This window comes from Heptranchias perlo, chromosome 6, assembly GCF_035084215.1.
Source record: "Heptranchias perlo isolate sHepPer1 chromosome 6, sHepPer1.hap1, whole genome shotgun sequence".
NCBI classification, from domain to species: domain Eukaryota; kingdom Metazoa; phylum Chordata; class Chondrichthyes; order Hexanchiformes; family Hexanchidae; genus Heptranchias; species Heptranchias perlo.
Genome location: NC_090330.1, coordinates 61,669,972 through 61,693,434, shown reverse-complemented (window position 1 = coordinate 61,693,434; position 23,463 = coordinate 61,669,972). Strand labels below are relative to the sequence as shown.

The 23,463-nt window shown below is 44.1% G+C and overlaps 1 protein-coding gene across 4 annotated transcripts in view; it reads left to right on the top strand.

Annotated features, from left to right (window-relative positions):
• Positions 1–23,463, top strand: part of LOC137323032 (phospholipid scramblase 1-like) — an 85,970-nt gene that overhangs the window by 47,051 nt on the left and 15,456 nt on the right. For all 4 annotated transcript variants that reach the window (XM_067986391.1, XM_067986392.1, XM_067986394.1 and 1 more), the window contains 4 exons: positions 584–703; positions 9,701–9,858; positions 11,890–11,932; positions 14,750–14,970. In XM_067986391.1, the coding sequence (XP_067842492.1) occupies positions 584–703; positions 9,701–9,858; positions 11,890–11,932; positions 14,750–14,970 (542 nt within the window). The remainder of the gene's footprint in view (positions 1–583; positions 704–9,700; positions 9,859–11,889; positions 11,933–14,749; positions 14,971–23,463) is intronic.

Genomic DNA, 23,463 nt, shown 5'->3' with positions numbered 1-23,463 from the left:
TCTCTGAGCCCCACAAGGAAAGATTAGGCCTAACCTGCCCCAGGCTCCACAACCCTCTTCCGAACGCAAGACCCTCCTGAAACCCGCTCCCCTTGACTAACCTGAGTGCCAGCGACCATTCCTTGGTCCCGGCCAGTGGCCACTACTTGCCCATTTCGGGCACACAGATGTGGTTCAGGAGTTAAAATTGCCCAGACCTCACGGCGTCAGGGCGGTTTATCGCTTGCCTCAAACCCCACCTGCCCAATTCCTGCTCGGGGCCTAATGAGTTCAACAATTTGTCCATTTATTTAAGAACACCACTGAACCAATATGTTGTTCTGCCAAGTGGCATTACTGGTAATTAATTGACATTTTAATATCTATCAACCCCTGTGTCTACTGTACATGCAAGCTAGAAATATTCTATCATGTTTGTTATGGTATATTTACCCTTTACAGGGTAATAATTTACCTTTACATATAAAAATCATAACTACTCATTAAGAGCAGCTAACAGTCCAACTCACTTGAATACAGATCTGAAATTAGAATTGTATCCAATAGATTTAGTTTTTAAAAAGTCTAATACACTTTTTTCCAGGTCCTTATTCATACCCTGCTTATGGACCCACTGCACCTCCATATCCTCCGGTCCAGTCTCCACAGGGTCCTTACCCACCACCACTGAATCACTATGGTGCTCCTCCAGCTGGCTCTGTTGGTAACTAATTTTATTTAACTTACTGGTTGTATCGCATTGAAGTGATTTTTAGACGCAAAGGCCTATATTTATTTGTTTTGAACAGTACAATTTTGATAAACTGCTTTAACCACCTCGGAATTACTGTACCATATTGCACCAATTGAACATAGGACATTCTAAGAATATATAACTTGCATTTATATAGTGCCTTTCACATTTCAAAGCATTTCATAGCCAGTGAATTGCTAGCCACTGTTGATATGCAGGCATTGTGGCCACTGCATCGAATCTGCACACGGCATGGTTCCAAAAACAGCAATGAGATAAGTGACCAGATAATCTGTTTTACTGCAGATGGTTGAGCGATAAATGTTGGCCAGGACATAGGGAGAACTCCCCTTCTTTTCTTCGAACAGTGCTGCTCTGTATTGGTTGGACATGTTTAATGTTGGTTTAATGTTTAACCACTAGGTTTCTTTCAGCTTCATCCTAAGCTATTTCAACACCACTGATGGGTATGGAAACTAGCTCAGTTAGAGGTCAAGTTGATGTTTCCTTCAATAGAGCCTCATATCTGACATACTGATGACTCGCTGCATAAGGCAATACAATCCATTATCCAGCACAGGAGGTGTTATTTTGTGGCCAAGGAACCTAATCTTTTATATCTGTGTAAAATATGTTCAACTGAAGGAAATAACAAATACTCAATCAACATTGTAAGGAATTTACAATTGTAAAATCAAACCTATACTTTTTTCGAGACAATTAGGGTGGGTGAGGGGAATAGAAGATAAAACTTCCTAGATCAGAATGAATTGACACATAACCATGGGTAAGACCTAGTCCTGGAAGTGACGAATAGTCTATGCTCAAGCAACATAAAGGAAGGAGCTCCAAATCTTTTAGCCAAAGTCTAAAGCCCTCAAAGATTTTCATAAACAAGCTAGAATCTCTAGTAGTCTCCAATCCACCTGGCAAAGGATCACATATCTGGACCAAATTGGGTTTCAGGCCTTGATTCTAGAGGCTCTACAACTGTAACTTGGGTAACTTCACTGTAGAAGATCCTATGGTGCCATTCAGATCATTTTCCAAATGAAGTTAGAGCTCTGAGTGGATGTTCTAAAATGTTTTGATGACATGAGTCGGTCGACCTTGATGGCTTACCTTGTTCCAGTGAATAACCAAGCTGTCGGCCATTGCAGACTAATGCTGGATGCCAAAATTTCTCTCCATTTTACTGAAAATCAAGCATCTTGTTTGGGAAGTAATAACTAAAGAAAAAAAGCTAGATCAGGATACATCTTCCATATTAAAAAGTACTTGGGAAATTATTCTGGTTACAGGCTCCACTGAATGGATTTTTAAAATTCGTTCATGGGCTGTGGGCGTCCCTGGCGAGGCCGGCATTTATTGCTCATCCCCAATTGCCCTTGAGAAGGTGGTGGTGAGCCACCGTTTTGAACCACTGCAGTCCGTGTGGTGAAGGTTCTCCCACAGTGCTGTTAGGAAGGGAGTTCCAGGATTTTGACCCAGCGACGATGAAGGAACGGCGATATATTTCCAAGTCGGGATGGTGTGTGACTTGGAGGGGAACGTGCAGGTGGTGTTGTTCCCATGTACCTGCTGCTCTTGTCCTTCTGGGTGGTAGTGGTTGCGGGTTTGGGAGGTGCTGTCGAAGAAGCCGTGATGAGTTGCTGCAGTGCATCCTGTGGATGGTACACACTGCAGCCACTGTGCGCCGGTGGTGAAGGGAGTGAATGTTTAGGGTGGTGGATGGGGTGCCAATCAAGTGGGCTGCTTTGTCCTGAATGGTGTCAAGCTTCTTGAGTGTTGTTGGCGCTGCACTCATCCAGGCAAGTGGAGAGTATTCCATCACACTCCTGACTTGTGCCTTGTAGATGGTAGAAAGGCTTTGGGGAGTCAGGAGGTGAGTCACTCGTCGCAGAATACCCAGCCTCTGACCTGCTCTTGTAGCCACAGTATTTATGTGGCTGGTCCAGTTAAGTTTCTGGTCAATGGTGACCCCCAGGATGTTGATGGTGGGGGATTTGGCGATGATAATGCCGTTGAACGTCAAGGGGAGGTAGTTAGACTCTCTCTTGTTGGAGATGGTCATTGCCTGGCACTTGTCTGGAGCGAATGTTACTTGCCACTTATGAGCCCAAGCCTGGATGTTGTCCAGGTCTTGCTGCATGCAGGCTCGGACTGCTTCATTATCTGAGCGGTTGCGAATGGAACTGAACACTGCAATTATCAGCGAACATCCCCATTTCTGACCTTATGATGGAGGGAAGGTCATTGATGAAGCAGCTGAAGATGGTTGGGTCTAGGACACTGACTTGAGGAACTCCTGCAGCAATGTCCTGGGGCTGAGATGATTGGCCTCCAACAACCACTACCATCTTCCTTTGTGCTAGGTATGACTCCAGCCACTGGAGAGTTTTTCCCCTGTTTCCATTGACTTCAATTTTACAGGGCCCCTTGGTGCCACACTCGGTCAAATGCTGCCTTGATGTCAAGGGCAGTCACTCTCACCTCACCTCTGGAATTCAGCTCTTTTGTCCATGTTTGGACCGAGGCTGTAATGAGGTCTGGAGCCGAGTGGTCCTGGTGGAACCCAAACTGAGCATCGGTGAGCAGGTTATTGGTGAGTAAGTGCCGCTTGATAGCACTGTCGACGACACCTTCCATCACTTTGCTGATGATTGAGAGTGGACTGATGGGGTGGTAATTGGCCAGATTGGATTTGTCCTGCTTTTTGTGGACAGGACATACCTGGGCAATTTTCCACATTGTCGGGTGGATGCCAGTGTTGTAGCTGCACTGGAACAGCTTGGCTAGAGGCACAGCTAGTTCTGGAGCACAAGTCTTCAGCACTAAAGCCGGGATGTTGTCGGGGCCCATGGCCTTTGCTGTATCCAGTGTACTCAGCCGTTTCTTGATATCACGTGGAGTGAATTGAATTGGCCGAAGACTGGCTTCTGTGTTGGTGGGGATATTTAGAAGAGGCTGAGATGGATCATCCACTCGGCCCTTCTGGCTGAAGATGGTTGCAAACACTTCAGCCTTGTCTTTTGCACTCACGTGCTGGACTCCGCCATCATTGAGGATGGGGATGTTTACAGAGCCTCCTCCTCCCGTTAGTTGTTTCATTGTCTACCACCATTCATGACTGGATGTGGCAGGACTGCAGAGCTTTAATCTGATCCATTGGTTGTGGAATCGCTTAGCCCTGTCCATAGCATGTTGCTTCCGCTGTTTAGCATGCATGTTCTCCTGAGTTGTAGCTTCACCAGGTTGGCACCTCATTTTTAGGTATGCCTGGTGCTGCTCCTGGCATGCTCTTCTGCACTCCTCATTGAACCAGGGTTGATCCCCTGGCTTGTTGGTAATGGTAGAGTGAGGAATATGCCGGGCCATGAGGTTACAGATTGTGCTGGAATACAATTCTGCTGCTGCTGATGGCCCACAGCGCCTCATGGATGCCCAGTTTTGAGTTGCTAGATCTGTTCTGAATCTATCCCATTTAGCACGGTGGTAGTGCCACACAACACGTTGGATGGTGTCCTCAGTGCAAAGACAGGACTTCATCTCCACGAGGACTGTGCGGTGGTCACTCCTACCAATACTGTCATGGACAGATGCATTTGTGACAGGTGGATTGGTGAGGACGAGGTCAAGTAAGTTTTTCCCTCGTGTTGGCTCACTCACCACCTGCCGCAGGCCCAGTCTGGCAGCTATGTCCTTCAGGGCTTGGTCAGTAGTGGTGCTACCGAGCCACTCTTGGTGATGGACATTGAAATCCCCCATCCAGAGTACATTCTGTGCCCTTGCTACCCTCAGTGCTTCCTCCAAGTGGTGTTCAACATGGAGGAGGACTGATTCATCAGCCGAGGGAGGGCGGTAGGTGGTAACCAGCAGGAGGTTTCCTTGCCCATGTTTGACCTGATGCCATGAGATTTCATGGGGTCCAGAGGCAATGTTGAGGACTCCCAGGGCCACTCCCTCCTGACTGTATATCACTGTATCGCCACCTCTGGTGGGACAGGACTTACCCAGGGATGGTGATGGAAGAGTCTGGGACATTGGCTGAAAGGTACGATTCTGTGAGTATGGCTATGTCAGGCTGCTGCTTGACTAGTCTGTGGGACAGCTCTCCCAATTTTGGCACAAGTCCCCAGATGTTAGTGAGGAGGACTTTGCAGGGTTGACTGGGCTTGGTTTGCCTTTGTCGTGTCCGGTGCCTTGTGGTCCAATGCCGGGTGGTCTGTCCGGTTGAATAAAGATTTCAATTATCCGGGACAATAAAACTCTGGAGGTAGTACTTCAATCAGATTCTGCTCCCTATCTTGGTCTTGGTCTTAAATGTGTCATAATGGGGCATAAATTACTCACCCGAAGACGCCGTTCATCAATGGCGTTCTCTCCGCCGGTGAATCCAGAAAGCAAGTTCACGAGTGCGCACCAGGAAATCGTAAACTTGCTCCCATCGGTTCACCGGCGGTTTGACAGGTCTGAATTAAAGGGCCACACTACACTACAATCAATTAAATCATTCAACATTCGTAAACTTGCCCAGCTGGAACGAAGATACTTGCACCACCAAAAGGTACGCTGGAAAATACCAGCTCTACATTACTTTTTAAAAGCATGATAACTATTAATGACTGCGAAAGAACAAACAATTACATTTTAAAAATGTGGAATGTCATAGTCTTAAATTTTTAATTAAAAATGTTTTTTTACATGATCAAAAAATATTATTTTTTTTTACTTTTAACTTCTGTAAGTTTCATTAAATCAAATCATTTGCTTGGCTTTTTATAAGATATGTTAAATTTTTATTTAAACTAACATGCAGAAGTTAATGGTAAAGGAATGATTTGTATTTGCCCGCTTGTGGGCGTGACTTCTCTTGACATTCTGTGGGCTTGGCTTCTATTTCCCACACTCTCTATCAGACCCAAATGAACCTGTGCTGAATTCACAGCGCTGAACTTAAAATAAATTGAAGAGGGAGCAAGTGGATGTTGGAGATCGCGAGGTAAGTTTTCTCGTAGTGTTTGACCGCAGGATGTGCGGACTGCCTTGTCACGCCGGTCGGAGCACGTTCTGGCCCAATATCCCCACTGGTAATTTAGCTCAAGTTGGGCCCATTCAGAATCTTGGACCTATAAAGTATCCAAAACTAAAAAAGTGGTTCCAGTCCAAGTTATATGATTTGAAACTTGTCATACAAAAAAAATAAATGTAGCAATTTAGCAACTTATTAAAGTGAATGAAAACATTTTAAAAAATATATATACAACATTTCAATGAAATAGTAGAAAAAAGGGTGATATTCCTCCTTGTGGTTTTTCTCTGCGCTGCCTCCTCTACATGACTGTCTCCTCGATCAGAACAGGACACAAGACTTAAAAGTGTGGCCTGAACAGCGTACTGTACAGTTTGATTATGACTTCCTCTGACTTGTATTCTGCTGTTTTGGCTCTGTCGTTCAACAAGCAGGTAGTGCAGAGAAAAACCACGAGGTTAATCCCTATTGGCAACGGTCTGAGTTATGAGGAAAAACTGGGGAACTTCGGCTTTTCACGCTCCAGAACGAGGCATCTATGAAGAAATTGTATGGAGGTGTACAAGGTAGTTGGGGTATTGTAAAAGATAAATCTGAAATATTACTTTAAAGTGTAAGAGCAGGACACCGGTTCAAACTAGTAAAATACAAATTTAGGGGACTGATATCCTGAAAACTCTTCATGTGGAGAGTGATCAAAACATGGAACAAACTCTCAGAGTAACAAAAGTGAAAATCCTGGAATAATTTAGGAACCAATGGGGGAAACTGTGAGGTGCTTCTGGATGGATGAATTGAGATGGCCCAAATGACCTCCCTCATCCTTAATTCTCTTGTGAAATGGCCCTGGCAGACATTTGCAAAGCTACCATGTGGATAACAAAACATTAGTCCTGAGCTCACTTGACTTTTGAGCATTTCTTTGGTGCTAGAGTGGAATTTATACTCTGAGGCCTGCAGATTGGGGTGAATCCTGTTTATACAGGGTTTATATGAACATACGAAACTGACAGACAGGAGAAGACCCATTGGTCCAGCTAGCCTGTCCCATATTTCCACTCTGAAATGGCTGTGTTGCTATTTCTGGTCAGGTATTTGGCCTTCTGACAGTCTGCATACTAATGCTGTTGGAAGTTTATTATAACCCCAAATTGCATGATTAGCAGCCCCTTTGTACCAGGGGTAATTCAGTACTAGATAAGAGCCGTAGTTGTGATACTGACAGAAGTGCTTTATTTTGGAACCTATAGCTTGCAGAAGCTTTAAAAAGTGATTAGTCTTTCAAGAGAGCTTTTGGTGTGGAATTTTTTGCTGTCTACCTGGACATAACCAACCTTGCCTTTAACAGCCTGAGAGCCTGTGAGGCCACCAGGAAATTTTTCCACCCCCACAAAGTAAGAGGTTCTGAATACCAGGCTTGGACATTCCCTTACTTGCTATTTTAATAGAGGAGTAGTAGTACAGGATGGAGTAAAGGAGGGGGAGTCAGCATTTGAGCCGAATGTACCCCACAAGATATTACAGGCCCAAAGAATTTACAGGCATCAGCGAGAAACTCTGAGAAGTATACACTTCATCAAAGAGGCTATAGCAGATTTGTTGTACCTTCTGCATGAAGAACTGCAGCCAAGATTATCTGCTCAGACACCTTTGCATCTGACAGTAAAAGTTACCATGGCACTTAACTTTTATGCCACCAGCTCACTTCAAGCAGCTGTAAGGGACCTTTTTTAATATCACTTAATATCCGGCGTGGACACCATGGGCCGAATGGCCTCCTTCTGTGCCGTAATTTTTCTATGATTCTATGTGGCCTAGGTATGCATTCATCAGGTCACTGAGACCATTTAGGAGAACAGGGGAGTTCATTCAGTTTGGTATGACTGCCAGGCAGCAGTGTGATGGGGCCAAACAGTTTTAACAAGTTGCTGAGTTCCCCAAGGTGCAGGATACAATAGTCAGCACTCATGTAGTATTGCGAACTGTTATAGTGCACCCCTTAAGCTGTGAGTAGAAAAGACTTCCACTTGGAGTGTGACCAGATGCAATGAATTATGTATGTCAATGCCAGAAGTTTCCATGATGCTTTTATTGTCAGGAATTCTGCTCTCCTTGATTTTTTTCAAGGAAGAATTTAAATTAACTAGATGGCATGTGGGTGACAAAGCGCATCTGCAGTGAGAACTGCAGCTGAAGAGCGCTACAACAAGGCACACCCTTCTACAAGAGTTGTAATTGAGAGAACTTTCACTGCTTTAATGGATCGGGAGCGGGTCTCCAAATAGTCCCAGCTGGTAGCCTGCATAATGGTAGCTTGCACAGCCCTGCACAACTTTCCAGTCCAAAAAGGCTTGGAAATGGAAATTCCTGGCGAGCTGGTCCCAGCTGCTTTGGAGGGGAGCATCAGGGAATTCCTCAGTAATGGCTGCAAGGGCATCAGGATTCAAATAATAAATGAAGTATTCTCCTCTCAGTACTCCCATTACCCCTGCCTTAATTCTCTGTGAAACAAGGAATTTTTTTGAAGAAGTTTCTGTATTTAATATGCTATTTATGTTGAAACTTATAATGCAGCAACATGCGCAGTCGTCTTTTTAAAAAAAATCCCTCTAGTTAGTAACACTGGTAGCTTGCTAAAGATGGCCCAGGGTTTGTTATCCCTTTTAAAACATATCAGAATTGGATATTTTTATAACTGAATTGTAAGTGTATGTGTTACTAGGGCTGAAGTGACTCTCCTCTCACGACAGCATGGTCTTGGCTGCATCTCTGGAGCTCCTGCTCAGGCAGCCTGATTTTTTTCCTACTAATGTCACTTGCATGATGCACTGAGGGGATAGGTCAGATGCCTAGCCAATGCTAATGTCTTGAGAAATGGTAAACTCATGCAGGTTGTCTCCTGTCTGTGCCATATATCTGGGCCTCGGATCTCTTTGTCCGCTGATCAGCTGCTATCAGATTCTGAAAGCCCTGAAAGGCAGCTACCCATATCCCAGACCCAAGTGACTGAAAACTTATATGTCGAGTTCTGTCAACCTGTCCCGTACTGCCTCCAGGGCTGCAGTTTGTGCTTCTGTGGAGGAAGAAGCACATACTGGTCCTGGGCCACTTGTGAGATTGGAGATTTTCACAGATTCCAATGAAGCAAGGAACTATTGATGCCTACAAGGAAGTAAGACATTCATTCCATGATGCCACAAATGAGGGATGCGCATTCTTGCGTCACTTCTGATAGTTGCCCACACATCTTTGGACACTGGCCTTAGTGCCGGCTTGTGGGTATGATGTTTGAGCATCCTTCTTTTTAGAGGAGTACTCACGAGATATGAGTCTCATGACTCATGAGTGAAGGAAAGCTATCCCTGCAGCTCCACTGGGAACCTGGCTCTTGATTCTTGCTCCCTCATGCTCTGTGAATCACTCAGTGCCACATCCTTGATTAGACTATTTACTTCCCCCGGATGGAAAATATCTAAGCAGGCATGTGGAAGTGAGCAAGCAAGTAGCACAAGGAATGATATTGAGGGGTTAGGGCAAAGGAACATAGGGCAGAATCTTGCTCTAGGGACTCCTATGTGGCCTGATGCTCATCATTATCATGATCCTCCTCATCATCATGGTCTACAAGGACATTTTTTCCTGTCTTTGCTGCCTCCATCTCCTGCTCCTCATCACCATCTTCAGGGCCGATGTAAGGCAAAGGAGCAGGTTTACAGAGGGAGGACCATTGGTCAGGAGACAGAAATTTGAAAATTACAGTGTGAGAAAAATTTTGCCACTAGAGATGTAAGCACGCACCTGGCAAATAATAGACAGCAAGCATGTAATTTGAAAATTGTAAGGAAAATGCTAAATTACTGTGGTTGGAAATTACATTGATTCTTTTCCTCGCTTTGTCTGTCTCTCTATCTGTGTGTGTGTGTGGGTGAGAGCAGGTCATTTTGCACCTCAGCCAGGTTATGCTGTCTACCCTCCATCCAGTGCTTCTATGCTAACTCACCAAGCAAGTGGATTATCACAGCCTCAAGTACAGTGGATGCGCACACCAGCCCCGATTCCTAATTGTCCGCCTGGATTAGAGTACCTTACAACGGTGAGCAAGCGATGGTTATGCTGTCAATTCATGTCAAGGCCTTGGAGCATTACCTACCATAACTGTTTTTATATATTTCAGTAAACCACTATATATACTGAAAAATAAATTGCTGAACATTTAGAAATATAACTCGTGGAAGAACTGGGTGACACAGTGGATTAGACACTGGTCTTTTTTGTCTGGAATCTTGGTTCAAATCCAGCCCAGACTGATGGAATGGGAGTTTCTTCTGTCATGCAACTGTAAGACTCCTATGGGAAATTAATTTGAGCAGTCTCAGTCCAGTTCCTTGTGGGCATGAGTTTAAAAAAAAAATTGTCTCCAATTCAGCGCTAAATTGGCAACCTCGGTCAGAGAGGTAGAAGGAACTTCACTCTGCATCTGGCAGTGCTCCACCTGACTGGGGGTGCTTGATGCTGACACTGGGTTCCTGAAAGAGGGAGACTTTCATTCCCCAGCACTAACACCCCTCACCTTGATTAGCATAAACATTTTAAAAACAAAACATAACTCAAGAAGCTGAAGGGTGAATTAATTTTCCATGCCTGACTCACTAGTGGTTTACTTTTCTGTGACACATTCTTCACGTTTATAGCACAAGTTGCCTGACTTTAGGAGCTAGTTTTTAAACATTGAGAGAATATAATGTCTTTATTCTATGGAGACTTGTCATGGCGAAAAGCTGCTGAGTGATCTGTGCCAGAGGTGCTGTACTGTGATGTGGTCAGCTGATGAGTTCAATTCAGGCAGACAAGCTAGTTGCTGTGCATCTTATGGAGTGCTAGAAAACGACAGTCAATATTTTCATACTTCTTTTCTAATCTGAGCCTTCAAGAAATGAGTACTGCAAAGATTAAATAGTTGGAAAAATTATAACATATTTTGTAAGATAGGACCATTTAAAAGGCTTCTGTCATTGGCTCTGCATGTGTACATCATGTGACATGCCATGTGATTTTTAGAACCAGTTTCAGAAATAATCCACTGGAAATAACAGATTCATATGCAGTGCACATGCATGGAATGATAGTTGAAATTCCTACTTTTTTTCTCCTCATTGTTGCCATTTTCTCAAACATAATGGTCTAGATATTCAGCCGCGCAGTACCCGTTTTCAGCCTCCTATGCCTACAAGAGGGTAGGAAGCGCACGCTCATTGAGCTGGAAGTGCATTGCCTGCCATATATTTAAAGGCTAAAAAACCAGCATGCTGTGCCCATGCCTGAAATGGAAAGTTTGGTTTGCCCTGAGGCAACCAGCACCATTGTCGGCTGTGTTCAGCAAAATCAGGTCTACAGGCGGTCCTTAAAGGGACTGTTAGGCCACAACCAACAAGATAAGTTTTAAAATATACTTACCTGAATGTGGAGCCGGAAGGTGTGCTCCTCCCCCACTACTTTTTTTTTCCCCCCCGACCCAGCAACCGATCTCCCAGACCTGGCCACCAATCACCGCGCCCCGAACAGTTTCCTTTTATGAACACCTCAGGAGTGGGTTCCCATGCAAAATTTCCTCAATATGATTTTTTAGATAGAGGTAAAAGAATTCATTACTGTAGAAGATTCTATCAAAGGTATAGTTATAATATATATAAAGGATGTTTTTCCCCTCAAATACATAAGTTTATACATTGTTAGTTGGCTACATATGTACATTTTTTTCTTCCTTGATAATTTTACATTTATTATTTAGAATACAATTTAGTAATATAGTGACAGGCATTTCATTTTGTTCTTGACATGATACATGTTCAGAGGGTTGTACAAGTCCTTGTCAATAGCTCAACAAATCAACTAAGCTCATGGCCACATGACAAAATGATCAGGTTCCATTGCATGACAATTGACATTTAAAATTAAATGGAAGCTTTATTTAAAGGAGATACAATATATAATGTGAGAAATAACCACCTCTCTGCACAGTTTGCACTTATGCAGTGCATGGGGAAATTGGGCTCTTAATTAACGAAATAAGACACTCTTAAGATAACTGTCAAGGATTGAGTTGTAATCATTCTTTTCTCCACAGGTTGATCATTTACTTGTTCATCAAGTTGTTGAACTTGTTGAAGGTGAGTGTAATTTTGATGGTAGCTAGTAATTTAAACCAAATTTGCTATTTAACAAAAAATATTGAGCTAAGCAATACCTGTTACTGTATAGATAATACATTTGGGTTTCAGGGCATACTGGTGAAATGGATTGCTGCACAAATGTGTAAATGAGCTTTATAAATTGGGATAGTGTGAACATTGAAAGGGTATTTGAAAGCCATTAATCTTGAATTTGTTGACTAATTTGTGTGGAAAAACTTTAAGTAGCAAGAATCCTGTTAAGACTCAAAAAAATCAGTAAAACATGGCATTAAAGTGAGGTCAAACAGTCCTCTATTCCAGAACTTTACCTTATTTAGTAGTATTCTCTCATTTCCTCTTCTCTTTGTGTTTCAATGGATACTAAGATTCTTTCAATCTGTTACGCATTAAAAAATGTCGAACAACCACAACATTTTAGTGGGATTGTGCCCATAGATGATGCTGTACGCACAATGCTTTTCTTATTTCATAGGTACACAAAACAGTGCGCTATTTGGGGTAAGGAGTTTAATTTTGAAGGTGCTTGACTAAAAATAAGAACCTGATTTCTGGACTAGTTTTAATTTTGTCCTTTTGACTTGTTTACACAGGTAGGAATAATGGTTTAAGCCAGTAACTATGTTGAAGAGTAACTTACAATATCTTGTCCCTTCTGGAAGCACCAGACTTACAAGTTTTCCCATTTCTGATTTCTGACAGTGTAAGGAAGCTAGGTTGTGTGAGGGAATTGTTACCTTATGCACCCATCGTTAAGCCATATTTTAAATTTTTTCCATTGTCAATAACCAGAGGATATCTGTTGTCGCAGCACCAAGGAATTTTTCAATCAAACCAAAATAATACACATTTCTTCCATAATCGACAACCTTTCCGTGAGCAGAGGAGTCGAGATACAACCAGAACTGTAATTCCTGCAGGCAGCTGTTAAAAATCATTAACTTAACATGCCTAGTCATCGAAAAATTGTCATGCTTTTCAATCTGCCTTTTTGTCACCTGAATTGTCCCTGGCACGTTTATGGAATCACGCTGGGTGGGCTGAATAAATGAAAAGTTAATTTTAGGACAGAATTATGTTTACATGCTGCAATGCAATTACACCTCACAATCTAACCCTACTTTGCTTGAAGACCACACTTCGGGCATAATTTTAACTCAAGTGAGTGCATCGCAATCTGTGATTGTGACTCAATTGGAGGTAACTATTTATGCTTCCAGGTTCCCTGTGCTGGCTGCCTATCTGGAGGGAAAGGAGCCACAAATTGGAGAGGAGGGAAGGAAAGATCATGGGCCATGAAGGACATGGGGGGTGTGGGGGTGTGGGGGTGGAGAAGATCGGGGTTGGGGCCTTGGAGAAGATTGTGGGTGGGGGGGGTGGGGGAGATGACCAGGTTGGGAGAGCAGTCGGAGGTCACAAAAGGCTGGAGCTATTGCTGGGCGGGGTTCAGAGGACTCGTGGATGGGGGGAGGGGTTGGAGGCCTTGCAGATGGGGGGAGGGGTTGGAGGCCCCTTGGATTTGGCGGGGAGGGAGTCGGAGGCCTCACTGGGGGGAGGGGGTCGGAGGCCTCGCGGATGGAGGGGGTCGAGGCCTCGCAGGTGGTGGGGGGGTCGGAGGTCTCATTGATGTGGGGGCGTCGGAGACCTCGTGGAGGAGGGGGGTGGTCGGAAGCCTCGCTGATTTTGGAGGGGGGGTGGTCGGAGGCCTCGCGGAGGTTGGGGGGACGGAAGCGTCCTGGATGGGGGGAGGGATCGGAGGCCTCGCGGATGGGGGGAGGGATCTGAGACCTCGTGGATGGGGGAGGGGGTCAGTGGCCTCATGGATGGGGAGGTGGGAAGCCTCATGGGGGGTGTCGGAGGCCTCGCAGAGGACGGGGTGTCAGAGACCTCGGTGGGAGGGGGGGGGGGCGGTTGGAGACTTTGCAGAGGGGGTGGTGGCCGATCGTGAGGGTCTGTTCGCACCAGGTGAGCTTGGCTGGGCCAGGATGAAGCAATCCTGCTCCCCCTGGCCCACAAGCAGTGCAATAAAGCATTTACCTCATGGACCTGGCCCTTCTTGCCTCCTCTCACCTGATAAGAATCAAAAGCAGTGGGAAACCCGTGTAGGTGAGGTTACATACGTTTTACCTTTTATAATCCACAAAAAATTAAGTGCCTCAACTATCGCAATGAAGTAAATTGCCCGCCAGCATTAAGTAGGGATGGGACTTCCGGTTTTCGGATGCGCGCATGCATCCAGACACGCCTGAGTTAAACCCGAAAGTGGGAGCATTGGAGCTGAGTTGTGATCCCAATTCAAAAGCCTGTTGTTTTTACCTCCCGGCCCCAACCCACCTGTTCTTTGGGGTTAAAATTACCGCCTTAGTCTTGATTCTCTGGGGTAGAATTGCTTCAGGGATTCCTCCAATCTCCTGCTGGAACCTGAAGAAATGGATATGCCGTTTTTCTAGGGTTTCCGCCGGTCTTCTTGGAATGTTACGGCAGGTGATTGGAAGAGCTACCATGGAAATTTCAGGCATGTGTGTGCAACGCCATGGGAGGTCAATAAGTTTTAAATCCAAAATTGGTAGGTTATCAAACTGTAACACACACTGTCAGATTTCAGACATTGGAGTTCTTCTGATCCCTTATTGTATTACTGCTTATTATTTTATTCATTTATAGATATTTATTTATGTTTTCATGATTTCTAGCTCCACACCTGTGTTAAATGGTGCTTTAGTTTATACTTCTAGCCTAATTACAGTTATTTTTTACAATATGCTGGGTGTTGAAATATGATATTATGTTTTTCAGCCTTAACAGGATTTGAGAGCAAAAACAAATATGAACTAAAGAACAGCTTCGGTCAGAGAGTTTACTATGCGGTGGAAGACAGTGAGTTCTGTAACCGAATATGTTGTGGGTCTAATCGAGCATTTATCATAAAGATTTTGGATAATATCGGTCAAACTGTCATGCACCTTGTGCGTCCTTTAGGATGTGGATCATGTTGCTGTCCATGTTGTCTGCATCAGGTGAGTGCATGAAAATTGAATTGGTGTTTATGTCTGAAGCTGTTTCTGTTCACTCACCTTTCACCTCACAACATTTTTGAAGTTGTTGGCCGTTTTTGTGATCTACTATCCACGTGAAAATGATCCAGTCTTGTTAAAGTGTAAATGTATGTTATTTAGACTTTGAAAGCTTATGTACTGGATTTGGGTTCCAAACCCCATAGTCCCAAGGAATGCACATAGCTTTTAATGCCCTGTTGCAATTTGAGAATAATTGTGCATTTTAAAAAAAACTATAATAACATAACTTTATAATCTGTCATCATGTAGGAGAACACTTTTTTTATAGTCTCCCCCAAATTATATCTTATTTCTTGCTTAATGTAGCTTCAATATTGATGTGATGCATTAATCAGACTGGTACAACCTCTAAAGAGAGAGTTTATTCCTGAGTTCTGACACAAAAGGGTATTTCAATTGCTTAACTTACTTAACATTACCTCTGGAACTGTTACAAACTCTGGCACAAGTGATCAGAAGATTTATTAATACAAATCTATCTAAGCCACTAGTCCAAAAAGCAAAAAAATACGGCAGATGCTGGAAACCTGAAACAAAAATAAAAATATGCTGGAATCACTCAGCGGGTCAGTCAGCATCCGGGGAGAGAACAGACAGGTTAACGTTTCAGGTGTGGACCCTTTGTCAGAACTGAACTATTGGTCCTTTGTCTCTAGTAGGTGAAATAGAAATTAGCTCCAGTGCTGACCCTAAGCTCCTAAGTGCTCTTCAAGGAAGGTTTGCAATGCCTGCCAATTTTTTATGATTTTCCGGTGGTGTTGTACAGCTGCATTATATAAACATCAGCCGTAGCCCTGCGAAATTTCCAGGGGCAGTTAAGTGATGCTTATTCCTCCGCTTTGTACAGCTACAGTCCGAATGTTGCCCTGGTGAACTGCTGTTCCTGGCAAAGAAAACCCAATAAGTCTAATGTACAAACATATGGAAATGATTGCTTCCCACCTACCAGCAGCCATGTAATCTGGGGGAGGCAAACAAAATGGGTTTAAAAAAAGTCCCCATGGCCAATTCAGGGGAAAAAGTTCTGGGAAATCCCTCTCTGATTCCCAACGGCAATCAAAATAAGTTCCAGGAGACCATAGTGACCATAAGGCACGTCATCCAGCATCTCACCTACCTTCTGTATGCAGTGATATCAGCCATAATCAGGAAGCCATCCAGCTCTCTTTTGAACACCCGTAGTGAATCTACATTTGCTGGAAACTTGTTCTGGAGATCGGTGACCCTCTGTGAAAAGGAAAACTTCTTGACATGTAACCTATTTCTCAGCTTACATAACTTTTAGGCATGTCCCCTGGTTGTCTCTAGCCTATCTAATTCCAATAGTCTATCCACATAAACACACTTCATTATTTTAAGTACCTCAATCAGATCTGCTCAAAGTCTAAGCTTTTCTAGAGTTAAAAGACCTAGCACTCTAAGCCTAGTGTGGTAACTAAGGTCTTTTAGCAATCATTTTAGTGACCCGCCTCTAAAACTTTTCTAGGGCCTCTATCACTCACCACGTGAGGGGACAAAACCTGAACACCATATTCTAGATGAGACCTAACCAAGGTCTTCTACAAGGACACTATAGTGCATTTGATATAGTTTTGTGGAACTGGTCGTAAATCTTTAGGTACTCGTGTACAATAACACCCTAGGTCTTTTTAACACTCAACAGACTTTAGTTTGGAATCCTGCATGGTATACACATGCTTGGCATTAGCCTTACCCATGTGCATAACACTACATTTATCATTATTTGTCAGCCGCAGATCTGATTGCAGTTGTTTCTCATCCAAGGCTGTAACACTGGCACTCGTCTTTGTATCATTCACAAACTTGCGGCCAGATCCCCCAACACCTTCATCCAGATCACCAATATAGATTGTGAAGAACATGTTGCATTGAATAATACCTGCCAGGATGGTAATTCCCATCTTTAGTGTCAGAGCATCTTTGTGGTACCTCAATACCATGCTGTAGGATTTTTATACAGAAATCTCTGTGCATGTATTGGATCTCTGGATGTCTTCATTGTTGTTGCTAAATGCTTCCTGGTCCCTGGAATGATTCTTGGAAAGTTGGACTGGTTTGTTCAATACTGAAGCTTGGATGTACCAAATGATCTACAGATGCTCTAATAGCTACAACCTTCTTATCTTCAACATTTTAAACAAAGTAAAACTGAATGAAAATAAAGACTTGCATATATATAGTGGCTTATCATATCTCTCAGAAATGTCTCAAAGCACCTCAAATACAAGAAATGATTTTGATGTACAGTAACATGCAGGTAAGCATGATAGCCATTTTTGCACACAGCAAAGTCCCACAGACAATGAATGATGTGATGAGTTCCAAGCCCTGATTGTAACTGGGGGCGCAAGTGCGTTGTGTTGGGGCTGATGTGTGCAACAGGCTTGCACGGCCGCGCTGGAGTGAGGCCCGGGCCATTTTAACTCCTGGGTGTCATTTAAATTTGAGAACCTTGACTCCTGCCTGTTCCCATACAGTCACAACAACTTCCTCATTTATGATGTGCTAAATTATAATGTGTTCGAATACAATCAGTACAGGGATCTGAGATATCTGACAAACTTGTTTGTTTTAAAGCTGTGCTTCTATATTTTACAAAATAAGGAAATATTTACTTCCACATTCATTAGACTAGGATTCAAACAGCAACATTGGTTCCAATTTTAACTCCCCCGCCCCCTCCAACCCAGAATTTAAAAATTTTGCCTCCCGGCTCTAACCTGCCGCCTTCCCGGCCATTTAAATTTTTACTACTGCAGAACAGGTCATCGACAAGGCTCTTGCAAAAGACAGGCGGGGGGCTAGTTAACATTCAAAAGTCATGGCCTGAGGACGGAATTAACTGAATGTCAGGGGCCCCGTACTGTCGGTTGCCCAGCAGCAGTTCCAAGACAGGAGACACCGACTGGCCAAGGTAAGTATTAAAAAGATCTGCTCCTTTATAGAGCAGGAGAGCTCCTCCCCAAGCACCTCAAGGAGTCCTTGGGTCTACCCAGCCCTGGTCTTCCCCTTGATCTCATTGGAACCCCCGAACTCCTGCACAGGCCTCCTTCCACTGACTGCCGGGGACTGTCCCCAGAGTTCCCTGTCTGTGGCCTCCTGCCACTAAATTCCTACTCCCGCCCGCCAGCCAGGCAGTCAATCTGGCCGGGTGTTGGGTGGGAGTCAGTGAAGTGTTATTTAAATGAGCCATTAAAATTGGCAGGGCCCCCCATGTCCTCAGCCCTGTCGGGTTCGTCGCCCACTATTGGGCTCCCTCGCATCCTTCCTGCCCTCCCGATAATATCAATGCCATTGTTTCCAGTGAAATCACGCCAAAAGTTGTGATGCAGCAATATCTCTGTAAAGCTTACAGGATGCATGCTTAATAGCAATGGGGGTGGAGAATGCATAATCCAGCAATACTAGGCCTAATGACAAATTAATTAAATCTTGCTTCATTAAATCTTTTCATACTGAATCAAGTACCCAGCATTTGGTTTTACATTACTGTATCAGTAACATTCTGAGACTCCATCTAGTGGCTACTGTGTCTTCACATTTTTTTTAAAGTCCATAAAGCACACAAGATAAATAATAAATCTTACAATTTAGCAATATTGAGCATAACTTTTAGCAGTTACTGTACTAGGAGATCTCCCGTGGCATTGTGGGTGGTGCCAATATCTGAGAAACAGATCAGCTGATTTGCAAAGCACTAATCCTTTTGCTTTTGAGGCTTTTTAAAAAAATAAATCATGGATTTGATCCTTAAAATCATGTGATCCAGCACTATCTGGGTGTTTAAAATGCTTAGGAGGACCAGATCTGTTTGCCACCTTCTGAGACATGGGGAATGCGCTGCCGGATGCAAAATAAAATAAGGTGTAGAGCTGCGGTAGGCCTGAGGCCCTGAGAAAGCAGATAGAAGGTGAGGCTTATAGGTAATGGGTGAGAGGCAGGTGTGCCAAGGGCATGGAAGGAGCATGTGGAAGGCACAGAGCGAGGGAGGGAAGAAGTGGTTTAAAGTTGTGGGGATTGGGTGAAATGGCTGATATCACAGAGGATGCACATAAAACCAGTCGTGAGCTGTTTTATAACATTCAACTTTTTGCTTGTTTTGTTTGTAGAGACTGATGGTGAAGTTGGTGGGTAACTTTCATATTACTATGAGACTGATGTAAACAACGTGTTTGTAGACTGAGCTCTACAATTCTACACACTTGCTCTCGACAACTCAGTGTTCTTACAGACAATTGGCTGGGATCTTCTGTTTCTCTGCTCCTCAGCCTGCAGTTTTCTACCCATTCATTTTAATGGATGGAAAATCATAGGCTGGAGACTGCAGAAGCAGAAATTTCTGGCCAACATTTTTAATAATTTAGATAAATTTTTCATTTCAAGGCTGAGTGAAGTTAAGGAAACTGAAGTTTCTCAAAATCTAGTGGGTAAATGGACAGAAACAAAGATTTCAAAATGGTTATTTAATACTTGAAAAAATCTTCCATGTAAGGAGTAACTAAAAATGTCACTTAATGTTAACTGATAGATCTGCATGTTAATGTAATCTGCTTCACACTGGCAGCATAGTCTAAATACTTAAAGCTGAATAAGCTTCTAGAGTGATGACATGGCAAGTGCAGTTTTTATAGTTCTTCAAAACTTTATCACAATGTAATTCTCACCCTTCTATCCATGCAATAGCAACATAATTGAAAAGTCGCTTAGAAATTATCTTACTATTTCATAGGTTTCAAAGCTGCAGAAGTTAGCTGGTGTCGCTGACAAAAAAAATTCTTCTTCTTTAAATCTTTAACTCTCGTGCAGCCACTTAATATTCCACAGCAGTCTGGTATTTGCCATTTTGATGCACGTGAAAAAGTGAGCTGTTTCTTCAGATGCTGACATGCTCTGTTTTTGCTGCAGTTAGAGGTGTAAACTGTGATTAATCTCATCAGTAATAATACCAAGTTTAATAATCGGTTCAAGATTGCTTTAAAACTCTTTAATGAGGATTTATTAGGTATTTTGGGTTTTCCACTCACATTTCTCTTGTTTTGTGTCAAAAATCACTAATATGTGTGACCTTGCTCCCTATGAACCAGAGTGTGCCTTTTGATGCCTAATATCTGGTGATGTAGCAAGACCAAAAGTTAAATAGAAACACTATTTAGTTTACTGAATACATTACAAGATCATTTTTACACAATACAGCTATCATTTGCAGTAGGTTCAAAGACAGATCTCCAAAGCCTGTCTGTTTTTACCCAATGGAGTTGTCCAGCTGACAATTAGCCAGTTGACTAGATAAATATCATGCCATGTTTCTGGTCACGTCAATGCTAATGGATTTACCATTACCAGGTCTTAATATAACCTCCACAACATTCACCTGAGGAAGGAGGAAGCCTCCGAAAGCTTGTGAATTTCAAATAAAATTGTTGGACTATAACTTGGTGTTGTAAAATTGTTTACAATTAATAAATGGAGGCCAACTAATGTCATGATAGCCATATCAGCCACGTTGTCTGTGTACCTGGTTTTCCTAATACTCCAATTTCGAGCTGTACCTGCAGAATGTGAATTCTAGTTCAACCCTGTCTGCATATAATATATTTAAAGTGACCAGCCATCTTTCATAAATAGATATTTAAAAAAAACTTCATGATTTGAATTGTGACTGAACTAATTTCTATTCATCACACCATCTATGGGCAACATTTTTATTCGTTCATGGGATGTGGGCGTCGCTGGCGAGGCCGGCATTTATTGCCCATCCCTAATTGCCCTTGAGAAGGTGGTGGTCAGCCGCCTTCTTGAACTGCTGCAGTCCGTGTGGTGAAGGTTCTCCCACAGTGCTGTTAAGAAGGGAGTTCCAGTATTTTGACTGAGCGACGATGAAGGAACGGCGATATATTTCCAAGTCGGGATGGTGTGTGACTTGGAGGGGAACGTGCAGGTGGTGTTGTTCCCATGTACCTGCTGCTGTTGTCCTTCTAGGTGGTACAGGTCGCGGGTTTGGGAGGTGCTGTCAAAGAAGCCGTGGCGAGTTGCTGCAGTGCATCCTGTGGATGGTATACACTGCAGCCACAGTGCGCCGGTGGTGAAGGGAGTGAATGTTTAGGGTGGTGGATGGGGTGCCAATCAAGCGGGCTGCTTTGTCCTGGATGGTGTCGAGCTTCTTGAGTGTTGTTGGAGCTGCACTCATCCAGGCAAGTGGAGAGTATTCCATCACACTCCTGATTTGTGCCTTGTAGATGGTGTAAAGGCTTTGGGAGTCAGGAGGTGAGTCACTCGCCGCAGAATACCCAGCCTGTGACCTGCTCTTGTAGCCACAGTATTTATATGGTTGGTCCAGTTAAGTTTCTGGTCAATGGTGACCCCCAGGATGTTGATGGTGGGGGATTCGGCGATGGTAATGCCATTCAATGTCAAGTGGAGGTGGTTAGACCCTCTCTTGTTGGAGATGGTCATTGTCTGGCACGAATGTTACTTGCCACTTATCAGCCCAAGCCTGGATGTTGTACAGGTCTTGCTGCATGCGGGCATGGACTGCTTCATTATTTGAGGGGTTGCGAATGGAACTGGACACTGTGCAATCATCAGCGAACATCCCCATTTCTGACCTTATGATGGAGGGAAGGTCATTGATGAAGCAGCTGAAGATGGTTGGGCCTGGGACACTGCCCTGAGGAACTCCTGCAACAATGCCCTGGGGCTGAGATGATTGGCCTCCAACAACCACTACCATCTTCCTTTGTGCTAGGTATGACTCCAGCCACTGGAGAGTTTTCCCCCTGATTCCCATTGACTTCAATTTTACTAGGGCTCCTTGGTGCCACACTTGTTCAAATGCTGCCGTGATGTCAAGGGCAGTCACTCTCACCTCACCTCTGGAATTCAGCTCTTTTGTCCATGTTTGGACCAAGGCTGTAATGAGGTCTGGAGCCGAGTGGTCCTGGCGGAACCCAAACTGAGCATCGGTGAGCAGGTTATTGGTGAGTAAGTGCCGCTTGATAGCACTGTCGACGACACCTTCCATCACTTTGCTGATGATTGAGAGTAGACTGATGGGGCAGTAATTGTCTGGATTGGATTTGTCCTGCTTTTTGTGGACAGGACATACCTGGGCAATTTTCCACATTGTCGGGTAGATGCCAGTGTTGTAGCTGTACTGGAACAGGTTGGCTAGAGGTGCGGCTAGTTCTGGAGCACAAGTCTTCAGCACTACAGCCGGGATGTTGTCGGGGCTCATAGCCTTTGCTGTATCCAGTGTACTCAGCCGTTTCTTGATATCATGTGGAGTGAATCGAATTGGCTGAAGACTGGCTTCTGTGATGGTGGGGATATCGGGAGGAGGCTGAGATGGATCATCTACTCTGCACTTCTGGCTGAAGATGGTTGCAAACGCTTCAGCCTTGTCTTTTGCACTCATGTGCTGGACTCTGCCATCGTTGAGGATGGGGATGTTTACAGAGCCGCCTCTTCCTCCCGTTAGTTGTTTAATTGTCGACCACCATTCACGACTGGATATGGCAGGACTGCAGAGCTTTGATCTGATCCTTTGGTTGTGGAATCGCTTAGCTCTGTCGATAGCATGTTGCTTCTGCTGTTTAGCATGCATGTAGTCCTGAGTTGTAGCTTCACCAGGTTGGCACCTCATTTTTCGGTATGCCTGGTACTGCTCCTGGCATACTCTTCTACACTCCTCATTGAACCAGGGTTGATCCCCTGGCTTGTTGGTAATGGTAGAGTGAGGAATATGCCGGGCCATGAGGTTACAAATTGTGCTGGAATACAATTCTGCTGCTGCTGATGGCTCACAGCACCTCATGGATGCCCAGTTTTGAGCTGTTAGATCTATTCTGAATCTATCCCATTTAGCACGGTGATAGTGCCACACAACACGTTGGATGGTGACCTCAGTGCAAAGACGGGACTTAATCTCCACGAGGACTGTGCGGTGGTCACTCCTACCAATACTGTCATGGACCGATGCATTTGCGACAGGTAGATTGGTGAGGACGAGGTCAAGTAAGTTTTTCCCTCGTGTTGGTTCGCTCACCACCTGCCGCAGGCCCAGTCTGGCATCTATGTCTTTCAGGACTCGGCCAGCTCGGTCAGTAGAGGTGCTAACGAGCCACTCTTGGTGATGGACATTGAAGTCCCCCACCCAGAGTACATTCTGTGCCCTTCCTACCCTCAGTGCTTCCTCCAAGTGGTGCTCAACATGGAGGCGGACTAATTCATTAGCTAAGGGAGGGCGGTAGGTGGTAATCAGCAGGAGGTTTTCTTGCCCATGTTTGACCTGATGCCATGAGATTTCATGGGGTCCGGAGTCAATGTTGAGGACTCCCAGGGCCACTCCCTCCTGACTGTATATCACTGTACCACTACCTCTGGTGGGTCTGTTCTGCCGGTGGGACAGGACAT